Here is a 13,826-nt window from a genome sequence, read left to right on the forward strand (position 1 = left end):
GAATCACTAAATTGTACCCCTGAAACTAATAATACACTGTATGTTAACTCACTTGAATTTAAATAAAATCTTAAAAAATTAGAGTAAGAGATCAACAATAGTAGCTAACAATAAAATAGAACAATTATGAGAAGATACTGTGATAAAAGTTAGGTGAGTGTGGTCTCTCACCCTCTCTCAAAATACCTGGTTGTACTCCACTCACCCTCCTTCTCCTCGTGATGATGTGATAAAACACCCGCGTGGTGGGGTCAAGGAGGTGAGTGACAGAGCGCGAGGCTACCGTTGACCTTGTGAAGATACGTCAGAAGGACGATCCTCTGCTTCCGGACCGTGGTGGACTGTGGGTACCAAACTGAGGCTAAGTACTGCTCACTGTGAAATGACTGTCACGATCAAGCTAATAAAATACCCACCACCTCACATAATTTCATTTTCTGTCTTTCTTCCTTTTTTTTGTGTGTCAAGAACTCTGGAGATCTACCCACTTAAGCAGATGTTAAATAGACAATACAGTATCGTTAACTATGGCCACCAAGCTATACGTTAGATCTTCAGGACAAAGGGCTCACCCACTTTAGTGCACCTTATTTTATAGCCTAGCATGCGTTTAATTCCATGCATGCTTCAAGTCAGTATTTTATGTGCCTTCAGTGGGTGGGTTCTGACAATTAGTATCTTTAAATGATTTATATCCTTACTTAGGATTTATCTATCTATCTGGTATATTATTTACTTGGGGGTGTCGGATATCTTACTTTGGCAGTGGGAGTAATCATTTTGCTTATGGTTCCCCCACCTGATTACGGGACTTCCTCCATAGGGACAGTCCCCTTCTAATCCATGGCATTGAGCAGAACGCACAAAGGGACGGGGGGCTCCCAAGCAGGGGAGCAGAGCAGAGGGCTGGCCACACATGCCCCAGGTCCTCATCCAATTTCACCAATCAGATCAGGTCAGTGGTTCTCGGACTTGACCTTGCTCCAGATCATCTTGAGGCTTGTGGAAACACAAATTGCCAGGTCCCACCATCAAGCTTTCACATTCAGGTAGGTCTTGGATGCACATTCTCACTAAAATAAAATTCATTATTTATGGTTATGGTTTCCCCGAGGAGATTCCAGGTGACTTGTTGAGCCTCATTTACCCCTTGGTTAATCAATCTCTCCCCCCCCCCCCACTTTTTGGGAAAGCTCAAAAAGGCTGTCACTTGTTCACTAAGGGAGGCAAAGAACTAGAGAAATTACCTATAATTTCTTATTTTTAGAACTTTATGACGGTGGAGAACAAAATACCTTTCCACGAATGACTCTGTAGGCTCATGTAAATCCTGTTTAAAAGGATTTTCTGCATCTGGCCTACATTTAAGTGAAATGTTACTTCTGGGTTCACACAGGCTCTGAAAAGCCAACAGGTAGCAGGAATGGCAGAGAAAGCAAAGACTCGGTGGGTGCCATCAGACTCTCTTTTGTTAAATGCTGTTCTTTCCTCTTGATCGGGAGAGTTGACATTTTTGAAATGAGGTCAGACTTTTCATCCACTAACTGATCTTGGAAAGAAATGCATCCATTTTCCTGTTGTGGGAAATGTAATGAGAAAACGGACACAAAATACTCCAGTATAAATGGCATGTCTGCATAAGAGATTGTGGGGTTAGACAGGAGCATGGGATGGTTCCACAGAGGAGGGAACCCACTCCTACCTCTGGATGGCAAAGTAGAAACTGCAGGACACCTGGGGCCGAAAGCTGGCAGAGAACGCGTCGTATATGCCCCATGGCAGGCCACGTTCTCTGTAAGTGGGACATTCATTCTGTGGGAGAGGCAGACCCCCTGCGGACTCCCATGACCCTCTAAATTTGCAGGCCACTGACCGCATCTCCCGCTGTGTGGCGCTTGGTCAAGGCCACAGACCTTCAGTTTCAGGTCAACACGGCAACTTAGAGGGCATGCACCCCGGTGATATGGTGGGAAGGGTTAGAAACCCTTGGTGCTATCCATTCCCAGCCTATTTCTAAATTCCCATGTAACTTGTTCAGGTTATTTCCCACCTACCGACTTCAGTTTTGTTTTTTTTTTTAAAGATTTTATTTATTTATTTGAGAGAGAGAGAATGAGAGAGAGCACATGAGAGAGGGGAGGGTCAAAGGGAGAAGCAGACTCCCTGCCGAGCAGGAAGCCCGATGCGGGACTCGATCCCGGGACTCCAGGATCATGACCTGAGCCTAAGGCAGTCGCTTAACCAACTGAGCCACCCAGGCGCCCCCAACTTCAGTTTTATCTTCTGTAAAGACAAGAGGGATTTTGAGCAGATGGCTGCTTAGGCCCTGCCTAACCCAGAAGTTCACCTACGTGCAGATGGTGTCTGCTCCAAGTAAGTCTTCAAACATTCTATGTTGGCTTAACCTGGGATTGAACCTTGTTCCCTTGTCTCACCAGGATAGGCCCTTCTGGTCCCGCATCCACTCCCGCAAGAAAGCAACAATCGCTTTGACTAGGGATGGGTTCGATTTCTGCTGTTGTTGTCACTCCCCATAAGATTAGCCTTCATGGTTTAATAATATTAAAAGGATTTTCTTCTTATTTAGGACCCCCCCAAAGCTCAGAGCAGAGAATGTAGTCCAGATCTGGGCTGGATGGTCAGGGATAATTGACCTGAGGCCAAGGCTACATTGCCTTAGAAGAACCTCAAGTGGGACAGTCTATCTTCATTTAATAAGTGGGGATTCCCATTCTCTAGCTCTAGTGAGGATTGCTGATTTGGGAGGGACATCACTACTACTACTATGTCACCCGCATACATTTTCCTTCCAGGAAAATAAGTTAAAATAAACACCAAGTCATCCTTGCATTAGAAATAAAGTATCTCAACATCATTAGGAAAAAACTGGAAACCCAAAACCCATTCACTCTATCATTTTTCCTAAAAGGCTGCCCAGAATTATTTTAAAAAATAAGTTTTCTTTGTGTATTTTCAGTAGAGTTGCTGCCGTGTTATCCTGAGACAAGGCGTCACCTGTGAGGATCCTACAGTTCCACTTCTGAAGGGAACTTTCAGAGAAGTCCCATCTAGGTCCCCAGGGGATTAGGATTCCAAGGTCTGAGGGTTGGGGAAATATCAGAATCAGTGTCTGCGTAGCTACCTTACTTTCCCTCAGTCCCTTTCTGCCAATCCAGGCACTGCTTCCCTCCAATTTCATGACCTCCCCCCACCATCGAGGGACATAGAGCAAAACTGAAATGTTTATTTCTTGGTATTAGTCAATATGTCACTGGTGGTGATGGAGGTGGTGATGGTCATGGTGGTGATGGAGGTGGTGATGGTCATGGTGGTGATGGAGGTGGTGCGGCGGGAAGAGAGGATGGGAAGGTGGGGGACAGGGAGAGAGATGGAGGACCGAGTCTTCAAAACAAAACTGCAAACTCTGAAAACAGAAATCATGCCTTCTTTTTATTATCTCCTCTTGGTTCCCAGAGCTAGCACTGCACTCATAGGAGTCCATCCCTGATGTCGCCCAGATGACTAACTGATGATCTCAAACTCACAGTGCAGGACTTATTTCTGTGACTCACTTCTAACCATCAGCACTGCCAGCACCCTTATCTCTAAGCCCCGGTCTTCCCCTTAAGAGAATAAATGCCCAGCTGTGGCTTCAACCTTTCTTGTACTGCGGGATTCCAGGAACATGGAGCCGTGTGCTTCTACCAGCCATCTTCCCATGGTTTCCCAGTCCACATCTGAACATTCACCTTAGAAGTTCTTTGGTTTTTCATTTGGTAATCTTGTTTCCCTCCTTTCTGGGAGCTTCCCCAAGAATCCCATCCGGAACATAATCCCACAGTCAGCTTTTGTTCTTCCAAACTCTTTCAAACACAGTTCCAAAGTCAGTTCTAAGTTTGCCTAAATATCTGCACCTGTATCCTTATTTTTGGTTATTTTTTTTCTCAGATATGTCCTTTCACCCATGTTAGGTAGGTATGGGTTCAGAGGTCATGTCTCTCTGATCTCTACAACGTTCTCAGTTTGCCTCAATCCAAGACTCAGTCCACTTGAATTGGAATATGGAGTGTGTTTGAAAAAATTATCTGATTGATTGTTTGATCGACTAACCAATTAAATCCTACGTCACCAAATGACTCTGTAGATCCTCAGGGTCCCTTCAACATAGCCTTAATCCTCTGGGTGACCCTTCTGACAGCCTCCTTCACCTCCTTGTTGCGAAGGGTATAGATGATGGGGTTGAGGAACGGGGTGAGAAGGGCATACACCAGGGCAATACGCATGTCCGTGCCCTTGGAGCGGCTCTTGGGTGGCCCCACATACACCATGAAGGCAGAGCCAAAGAATAGGGCCACCACGGTCACGTGGGAGGAGCAGGTGGAGAAGGCCTTGGCCCGGCTGCCCGCCGAGGGTAGCTTCAGTACAGCCCTTAGGATACCCCCGTAGAGTCCTAAAATGAACACAAAGTTGCAGCCAGTGGCCACGCCAATCACGGTCCCGTGGACTCGAGCGTTCCAGCCTGTGTCCACACATGCCAGCCGCATCAGTGGGGCCAGGTCACAAAAGTAGTGGGCCACCTCTCTGAAGCAGAAGGGCAGACTGGCTGTGAGGCTGGCCGGCGCCAGTGCCGCGGAGAAGCCGGCCACCCACGTGGCCCCTGCCAGCCATAACCGCACCTTTCTGCTCATGAGTGCGTGGTAGTGGAGTGGGCGGCAGATGGCCAGGTAGCGGTCCAGCGCCATGACCCCCAGCAGGTAGCACTCGGTCATGCCCAGGGAGTGGAAGACATACAGCTGGGTGAAGCACACCGCTGCTGGGATGGGTGAGCGTCCACAGAGCCATGTGCGCAGCAGTGTGGGCGCTGTGGTGCTGACATACCAGAGTTCCAGGAAGGAGAGGACACTGATGAAGAAGTACATGGGCGTGGACAGTCCTGCATCTGCCTGCACCAGCACAATGATGAACAAGTTCCCTGCCAGCGTGAGGAGATAGATGCACAGGGTGCCCAAGAATGCCAGAGGCCGAAGCGTGCTGGGGGCAGGGAAACCAGCAAGAAGGAAACTCTGGGTCCATGTGTGGTTCAGCTGGTCCATGACTCCCAGGAACTACTTTGGGCTCTTCCTCTCTTTGGAAAATGTTCCTCGTGCCAAGAATGCTAAGTGTGAGCACCTGGTAGGATCTTGAATTTCTCTACCCAATGCCACTCCCTTTGCAATAGAAGAGTTGCACTCCCGAGGGCAGACTTGGTCAGACCCACATCTTAGAATCTGTTGTTGACAGGGCTGCAACTAGAAGCCAAGGTTCCTGATCCCAGTTCAGTCCTTTTCTAATTTATAATATTGGGTTCTAGAGAGTCAGGTACCTGGATTTTGTCCCTATTCCACCATCAGGAAATAGGAGACATAGGAAAATTCCTACCTCTATCCTTCCTGTACTTTCCAATGATGAAAGACCAGCAAAACTGGGGTGTGGAAAAGAAAAAAGTAATCCCCCAAACATGACTGTCAGGGACTCTTTCTGAAAGCCCCGCTGGCTTGTGGACTGTGCCCACAAGCTCTGGAGGGAGAGGTGGGGAATGACAGAGATGCAGGGGCCCTGAGAACAGTCCCTGACATCTCAGGTCCATGGTGCCCAATGGTGGCTCCCTCAGCAGATATGCCGTGTCTTTTGAAAGATGATCTCCACAGGAGAAATGCACTGGGAATTCTCATGGAGAAAAACCATGAGGTCAGAAGTCCCAAGCAAGAAGTCCTACGGTATAAAAAGAAGAGACTTCTCTGAATCAGGGATTTGGCTTTGGCACATGTTCTGTCACTGAGCAGCAATGCACACTTAGCCAAGCAACTTCTCCTCACATACCCTCCACTTCTTCTGAATTGAAAAAAAAAAAAAAGATTTGCACAGATGTATTCTAAGACTTACAACACGGAAAATATATGGTTCCCTAAAGTCACTGAAAAATTTTGGGGGAGTAAGGGTGGAGATAAATGATCTACACTAAGGTCCCAGAGTTCTCCTCCCACACCCTACACCATAATGGTCTCCCCTAGGCAAGGTCAATGCTCTGCCTTCATCTTCTGCTTCCCTATGCTCACCTCTGCTGTCCCATCCCTGCCCATTACATGACTGTTCGGATGACATTAACACTCATAGCGTCCTCCTCAGCATCCTTTTTACCCCAAGACTCTCCCCTACTTATATCTCATGTTCCTGGCCACACTGGTCTCCCTGGGCTACTTGCTATGTGCTCCCCGGGGTTGCTGGGTGTGACTAGCTCTCCCCAGGGGTTCCTCTGAGGCAGGAAGTTGGGCACAGGAAAGTGAGGCAGATCTGCTCTATTTCTCAAGTGACTTTTCTCAACCTTGCAACCCTGATTGTTGGGCTCAGAATCCAGTCTCAGGGACGTTGCCTCCTGTGGGCCACTATAAGTTTTTGCAAGTTCCATATAGCTTTCTCTGAGGAGAGACAGCCCATCTCACATAATCTTGTGCACACATGGATAGTAACAGAAGTGAGTGTCATCTTTCTAGAAATTGCCTTGTAAGACTTCTCAATCAGCTTCATTTCCACCAAAGACAAGAGCTGGATGACCCAGGAAGACTAAACCATCAGTTTGCCCGTGACTAGCCTTGCCATGGTTTGAGAAAGGTCAGCAGCCACAACATCCTTCTTTGGTTCCCTTCCCATCCATGACAACCATGATGACCACCGCCAATGGCTGCCCATGTCCACTATCACCCATTCACTGAGGCACTCATCACTGCATGTCTGCTCTGTGCCAAGTGCTGGCCCAGACCACTGCCACCAACTCCATCAACCCTGCCATCACCCCTTATACCACCACCACCATTACAACTATGCAGGACACCCACGGGCTGCTGATCCAGCTTCCTGTCATCACTCTCAGGTTATGACCATCAGCATCATCTTCATAAAGGTCTTGCAGTCAGCATATGAACCCTGACCTCAACTGGGTACCATACATACGCATGCACTGGATGGATATAAAGACCATATAAATAATAGACAGAAATCATTAACCCATTGGAGAATAATAGACCTGCCTCACTTATAGATGCAAATGTGGTTTAACATTTAGGAATCAGAGACACAGGGTAAGATAGTAGCAAAACTAAATGGGCTTTCAGGACATTAACCATGAGAGATTTGCACATACCACATAAACTTAGAGCCAACCGTCTTATCTCTTCAGGTCAACTGAGAAAATCTGCCTGAGAGAGCTAGAGTAGTTTACTTGGTTTTGAGAATTTTACTTTAGAAAACAATGTTAACCTCCAGATCAGAAGAATCTCTACTTGAGTAAAAAATTCTCAGATGCTTGGGAAATTAAAGGTTCTCATACAGTCATTTCTAGCCCTGAGTCTATACTCCATGTCACCTGAACAGCTGACCTTCCTCCAGGATGGACGTTTGCAACTGCCATTTGACAAAATTGCTGCACTCCCCACAGCCCCAAACACCAAACACCCCTAATTTGCAGTCTTACTTGTGGATCTGTGGATCTGAGAGACAGACCTCCCCCATGCTCTGTAGGGCCCTATTGTTTATCAACCGGCTTGGCAATAAGAGTACATTACACTGACTGTTTGCCTTCAGAAAGTAATTGATATGACACACACATGCGTTTTTAAGAAGTTTATACACAAACACACATCGATGTAATAATTTGTGCTAAAGATTTGGCAGCATTCGAGTTAAAAGTAGCAAGAAGAAAGACTAAAGGTTGGAGTGTTAGAAGTGTACGCTTTGCTTGGCTGAGGAAGACATTTATTTTCTTCACTTCATCCTCCACCTGCAGGACGTGCTCACTTAATATTGATTCCGAATTAAAAATGGAATGAGAGCAAGAGGTACCTTCTGATGCCTCCATCAAGTATTTACAATGTAGCAAAGGAGAACAATATAGCAACTGAGGACCTGCCCAGGCTGTTAAGTGAAGAAAGTAGGATTTCCAAAGTGTCAACATTTGACAATATGATTGTTAATATTTGAAAAAAAAAAGCCTATGTACAGGAAGTGGTCAGAAATAAGAGATGAGTAATTGTTTAAAACAATTGTATAAATGAGTTTTTATTTTTATTCATCTACATACTCTGTGTTACGGACATATTTATATATAATATTGTTCTTCAAGGGAAAAAAAAGTGATCCAAAGGTTAGAAAAGGTGTTATCAAAGGCAGCTTAAATAGTATGAGGAGAGGGAAAATCGCAATGATTCTGTTTTCATTAATTAAATATATTTGTTAATTTTTTTTCATTTTCCACACTATTAAGAAAAATATGAGATGTATAAAATATAATCCCTTTCCTCAAGAGACTTAATTTGGAGACAGACCCCAAAATAGGCATTTATAAAACAACAGGGGCTCTTAAATGTATGAAGAGATACTCAACATGACTCATAGTAAGATTCATACAAATTTAAATACATTAAGGTACTCTCCTCACCTTCAGATTGACAAAGATCCAGAAGTCTAAACCCACCCTTTGTTGGCAAGCCTCCAGGGAAACATTCTTGTGCATTGCTCATAGGGGTACAGAATAGCATAATACATTTGGAGGAAAATCTAGCAATACTTAGGCTCACTACACATTCACTCATGCACAGCAATCCCACTTGCAGGAATCTGTCTTACAAATATGTATGCACGCATATATGAAATGATGAGTACACGAAGTTATTTGTTGTAATTCTTTTTGTAACGGCAAGGCTGGAAGCAGCCCGTGAACCTTCTAGCAAGGGACGGGTTAAATTAAACACACAATGGAACACCGTGGAGCCATTTACCAAAAGGCCATTTCTACAGCGATATGGAATGATCTCCAGAGCACATATGAGAATATTCATATTTACTTGTTTTTGCATGAAGAAAACACTGCAGGGTTGTAGGAAACACTTAGGGTAGTTGTTTCCTACAGTGGGGATGAGGGCTGGCAAGGGATAGGAAGGGGCAGATGGACATGGATCAGAGAAATACTCTTCTGCATATACATTCATAATATTTTTTTAATAATGTAGACATATTATCTACTGAAACAAATATTTTTAAATACATATTAATATAGTGACAAGGTGCAATCATATATCCTGGTTTGCCCAAGCGAGTTCTAGTCAATGCCTATTTTCCAAAGATAATTATTAGTAGTGCCCCGATTCATTCTTAAAAATATCTGGGTTTATTTAATTGATAAACTATATAAGCATCTGGGTGATAGAATGTTAGCTTTAATGCTACTGCAGAGTTTGTGGTCTGAATATGTATGTATATGCACACATACATATCATTCTCTGGCTCCTTCCTTCTGCCATGTTGACATCAGCTTTATCACTCCAGAAAGAGAAAAATAAGTCAATAACGTATATATATCTATGTATGTAGTGTGTGTATATATATATAGTATATAGAAAGATATATATATGATCTAGTATCTAGAAATAATCATATATACTTATATATAAGTATATAAATGGTATACATAATCTATAGAAATAGGTACACATACACAGTATATATAGAAATAAGTTTACATATACAGCATTTAGAAATAAGTGTATGTACTTACTTCTCTCCTTCTGGAGTAATAGCACTGATGTTAACATGGAAGAAGAAAGGAACCAAAGAGTTGGCCCTGAGATATCCACCCAATGAGTCACATGGATGCATGACTTCTGACTTCGTTCCGCATCATAGCAGAAGAAAAGAAGTGATATTTGTAAGACACAATGAGGTGAACAGAAAGGCTGCTTGCTGACCCATGCACACGGCCCAGGGGGCTGATTTCCTGGGGCTCTCGATTACCCCTCAAAGGGAGATGTGTGGGGAGGGGAGTCAGTCACTGCCCTCATGTCTGCACCTGGCAGGAAGCCCTGCTCTAGGGACAACTGGAAAGGAAAGACCACCAAAAGCCCATGAAGTAAGAGGGAGGGTGAGTCCAGAGCACTGCCCTGATGTCCACAAGAGGAATGACTGCTGGCTGGGGTTGGGAAGGGGACCTCCTCCCCGTCATCCTCACTAGGTCTTCAGGAAGTCCAATCATTCATTCATTCCCTTTTCATTTACCGGTCAATGGACGGACACGCAGGCTCCATATGAGGAGTCAGGGGTGGGACATGGGCTTCCCTGAGTCGTCAGGTAAGCACGTCTGTCCCCACGGCAGGACTACAGTCCCTACGGCTCACCACATGGTACTAAAGAGTAGGACCTGAACATTCGCCAGGGATGCTTTTGGCCTGCCACCGAGGCATGCGCTGACCTGTGAGCTCCCCTAAGAGGAGCTGAAAGAACACAGTGCAGGTGAACAGAAAGACCCCAAAGCCATGCATTAGGGCAAAGGGTTAATTTTGCAAAGGCAGAGGGAAACGCACAGGAGGCTCCAGGGGGATTTTGGAAACCTAGACCCAGAGAAGATGCTTGATTTGGAGTCTTACCAATTCCACTAACCCACACGTGACAGCCATGGACGATTCACACAAAATGGGGCTCGCTCAGGGAAGGGAATTCCCACTGCAGAAAGCTATGTGGCAAATTTGAAATAATAATGACCATCTCATATGTAGTGTGTCTAGTCTATACGCTTTCCAAGTATAAAATACAGTAACCCTCACAAGAATTACTTAAATAAGATTCCACTGTGGTCCTCATTTTCCAGATGAGATTGAGTGCCTCGTCCGAGGTCATGGAACAAGAGAGTGGTAGAGATAATGGTTGATTGAATCGGGGACAAGGGCTTCAAAGGCCCTTCTGGAACCACTACACTGCCCTGCCTCCAGGATAGTAAGGTTGCTTTATTATTTATGGAATACCTCTTCACTCTCAGGGACACTCAGGGTTAGTAGCCACCTTGTATGTGTCGTTTCCTTTAATCTTTGTAGAATGATGTGGAGATCATTATAGACATGTATAACATCATGAGAAAAATGGATGTTTGGAGAGAGGTTACGTTTTTTTACCGGCATAAATAGAAGTGGCAAACTGGGGTTTGGACCAGCACCTCCCCGTCTCTGTTCTGGATTCTCGGATCTCAGGCCCTGCTTTCTCTAAGAAGTGTGGCAACCCCAGAATCAAAGGCCCCTGAGCAGGAGGGAATGTGAGCGGCCAGGCGCTGAGGCTCTGTTTGGACAGAGAGAGCAAGGCCGCGGATCTCACCAAGGTCACACTCGCCAGAGAGGACCGGGACCTGGGGTCGGGTCCATGTCTCTTCACAGCAGCTCCAGGAATCTTTGGGGGGTTTTTTGTTTTGTTTTGTTTTTCATTTTTACAGAAAAACAATTAAAAACAATTTTATGAGGACAGAGACCCGTCTCTGCCATCCTGCAGTCCTGTCTTTGTCCCCAACGAGCCACGCATCCTCAGCCGGGCCTGTCACTTCCCTGGCCTGCAATTCACTGGTCTGAAGAACAAGGAGACTGAACTCTAGGATCTCAGCAGAGGAACTAGTTGGGAGCCAGGGGAAAAAGAGCATGTAAGGAGTGACCGGGGCTTCTGGTCCCCATTTCTACTTTCTATTTGAGTCTGTTTTCTACTTTGTGCATATCTGCTTCCTATATTACAGTTCTAATGTTTGTTTGTTTCTTTGAAAATATGGGATCAGATGATTTCCTGGATGTCTCCGCTGACTCTTCAAGAGGGTCTGTTTCTTGCTAGGCGAGGCTGCAATTGCTGAATTGACATGAAGAAGGAATGAGCATTCCCATCCGTGGCTGCCTGCCCACCTGTGGCAGACACAGGCCAGGGTGCACCTGAAGAGGTGATAGGATGAAGCACCCTCATCAGAAGAGTCAACAAGAGTCGGGCCTCAGGCGTCTGGATTGGGGTCCAGGAACCAAGGGCTGTCTGAGAGCCTAACTGAACTAAAAACTACTAATGGCAGGGGGGCAGCAAGGATGGGGAAACAGGTCTGAGCAGCAAGGATGGGGGGCAGGTCTGAGCCCTCTGACATACTAATGACTCTTCCATTTCTTCCACGTCTAACACAGAACCCAGGTGCATTAAGAGGCTGAGGATGAGTTTTTTAGTAGATCCGGTGCCACAGGCCAGGGCAGGTGGAATCACCGTAATGCTGAGCCCCAGCATTTTCTGAATCTATTGCCTTTAATTGTGTCTCCCACTTACCCCCAGCTTGTATGTCTTCCTCTCTGTCCATTCTGGGCTGTTGCTAATCATGGAACCCACCTCCTTACCTACCTATATTGGTCCTTTACCTAAAATGTCCTCCTCCCCCCACCTCACCTGGGCATGACCCCTAGATCCATCCTTTTCGTAGACTAGTCATATAACATTCTGAGCCTCAGTTTCCTTATGTACAAGCTTATAGACCCACTTCAGTGGGCTCTCAAATAGCATTTCTGCTATTCCTACTAATTTGTTGGTGGTAGATATATAGATTTTGAATAAAATTACTAATGGTTGGTCTGAGGGGGCTGAAAGATCAGGCAACTCTGAATATCATTTTAACTGACCTCCATTAACAAGGGCTAAAACCCCCCACCCACGTAGTGAGTCTCCGTTCTGGGTAAGCTCCCAGAGCCTCAGACCTCTGCTTGCTGGATGGGGAGTCAGCATGAGTCCTGTCCTGCCTTGCTCAGTGTGGAGGCACTCCTGAGATGGGGGAGTGTTTGCTGGGCAGCACAGAGCTGTGCCCACATATGGGGCCTGAAGGAATCCTTCTGGGTGGGGGTGGGGAGCCCAGACAGCATCCAAGGATTGGGTGATGGCCTTAGTTAAAAAAACCCTACTAATGGTAGGGGGCAGCCAGGATGGGGAGACAGGGGCAGGGTCTGAGACCTCTGATATACTGGGGCTTCTGTCTCTGCCACGTGTAACACAGAACCTGGGAGCATGAAGACACTCTGCTCACGCCCAGCAGCACGGGACCGTGCAGACAATCTTCGAGCAGCGTGTCCAGAACGAGCCTTAGATTTTCCCCTGCTTCTCAGTTAGATCTCAGGCAGTAGTACTGAACCCCACATCCTTAACCAACCCAGGCTTTTGCTGGTGCTCCGCTTTGGTCAAGCAGACGCGTCTTGGACCCATCGTGGACCGTCACTGTCACACGGAGCCTGTCTGAAGGACCTGGATACCTAGATTTCCCACAGGGAAGCAGGACGGCCAGACCCATCCAGCTAAGGAATCCCTGCCACAAAACTTTTCTTCTGAGCAACTCAGGGGACAGAGAGAGGCGCTAACAAGTTTGCTAATGAGAAGGCAAACAAGCTGTTTAATTGAGCTGGGGAAGCCAGAGGATGAGGCAAGGGTACTGCTCCCAGGGGCTCTGCCTGCTTAATGAGGCACAGTCTCAACTTTGGTAATTATCAGCATTTTGTCTGCAGAGACCTCCCCCTTCCTGAGTTGTGGAGCGGGCACTTTGGGGAGGGCCCCGTCTTCTCTGCTTGCCTCCCTCCTTTCATCCTAATTGGGAACATGGGAATGCAGACCAAGATGTCAAGAAAGCAGCTCTAGTATACCGTACTTCTGAGAGTCCTTTCCCCAGGCCCAGTCAGGAGACACTGGGGTCCCAGCGTCGCCTGAGCCCCACAGAAGAGTGTCTGTTCTCTGCACTCAGCGGAGGTACTGTGGACGTACAGGGTGGGGGGCCCGGGGGGCAACAGGCCTGAGTTTGAATCTAAGCTCTGCCACCGACCAACGGACTCAGAGTCGGTCACACACTTTCCCTGACCCCTATTTCTGTGGTATTGAAATACGGAGATTGGATTTTATAAATTCCATGGTTTTTTTGAACTCCAATTTCTGAACTATAATAAATAATGTGTTTTTTTAATTCTGATACCCAGGAAAACAGCATC

At 46.2% G+C, this 13,826-nt stretch overlaps 1 protein-coding gene across 1 annotated transcript; it reads right to left on the bottom strand.

Moving 5' to 3' along the window:
- Window positions 1-4,148: 4,148 nt before the first annotated feature.
- LOC110573346 (olfactory receptor 6N2-like) lies at window positions 4,149-5,093 on the bottom strand. Its single transcript, XM_021681840.1, has one exon. The coding sequence runs from the start codon at window positions 5,091-5,093 to the stop codon at window positions 4,149-4,151; it is 945 nt and encodes a 314-aa protein (XP_021537515.1).
- Window positions 5,094-13,826: the final 8,733 nt, after the last annotated feature.

This window comes from Neomonachus schauinslandi, chromosome 6 (assembly GCF_002201575.2).
Source record: "Neomonachus schauinslandi chromosome 6, ASM220157v2, whole genome shotgun sequence".
Classification (NCBI taxonomy): Eukaryota; Metazoa; Chordata; class Mammalia; order Carnivora; family Phocidae; genus Neomonachus; species Neomonachus schauinslandi.

Bases quoted from the DNA above. Each gene is read 5' to 3' on its own strand.
- LOC110573346 (XM_021681840.1), bottom strand. From the start codon at position 5,093: ATGGACCAGCTGAACCACACATGGACCCAGAGTTTCCTTCTTGCTGGT.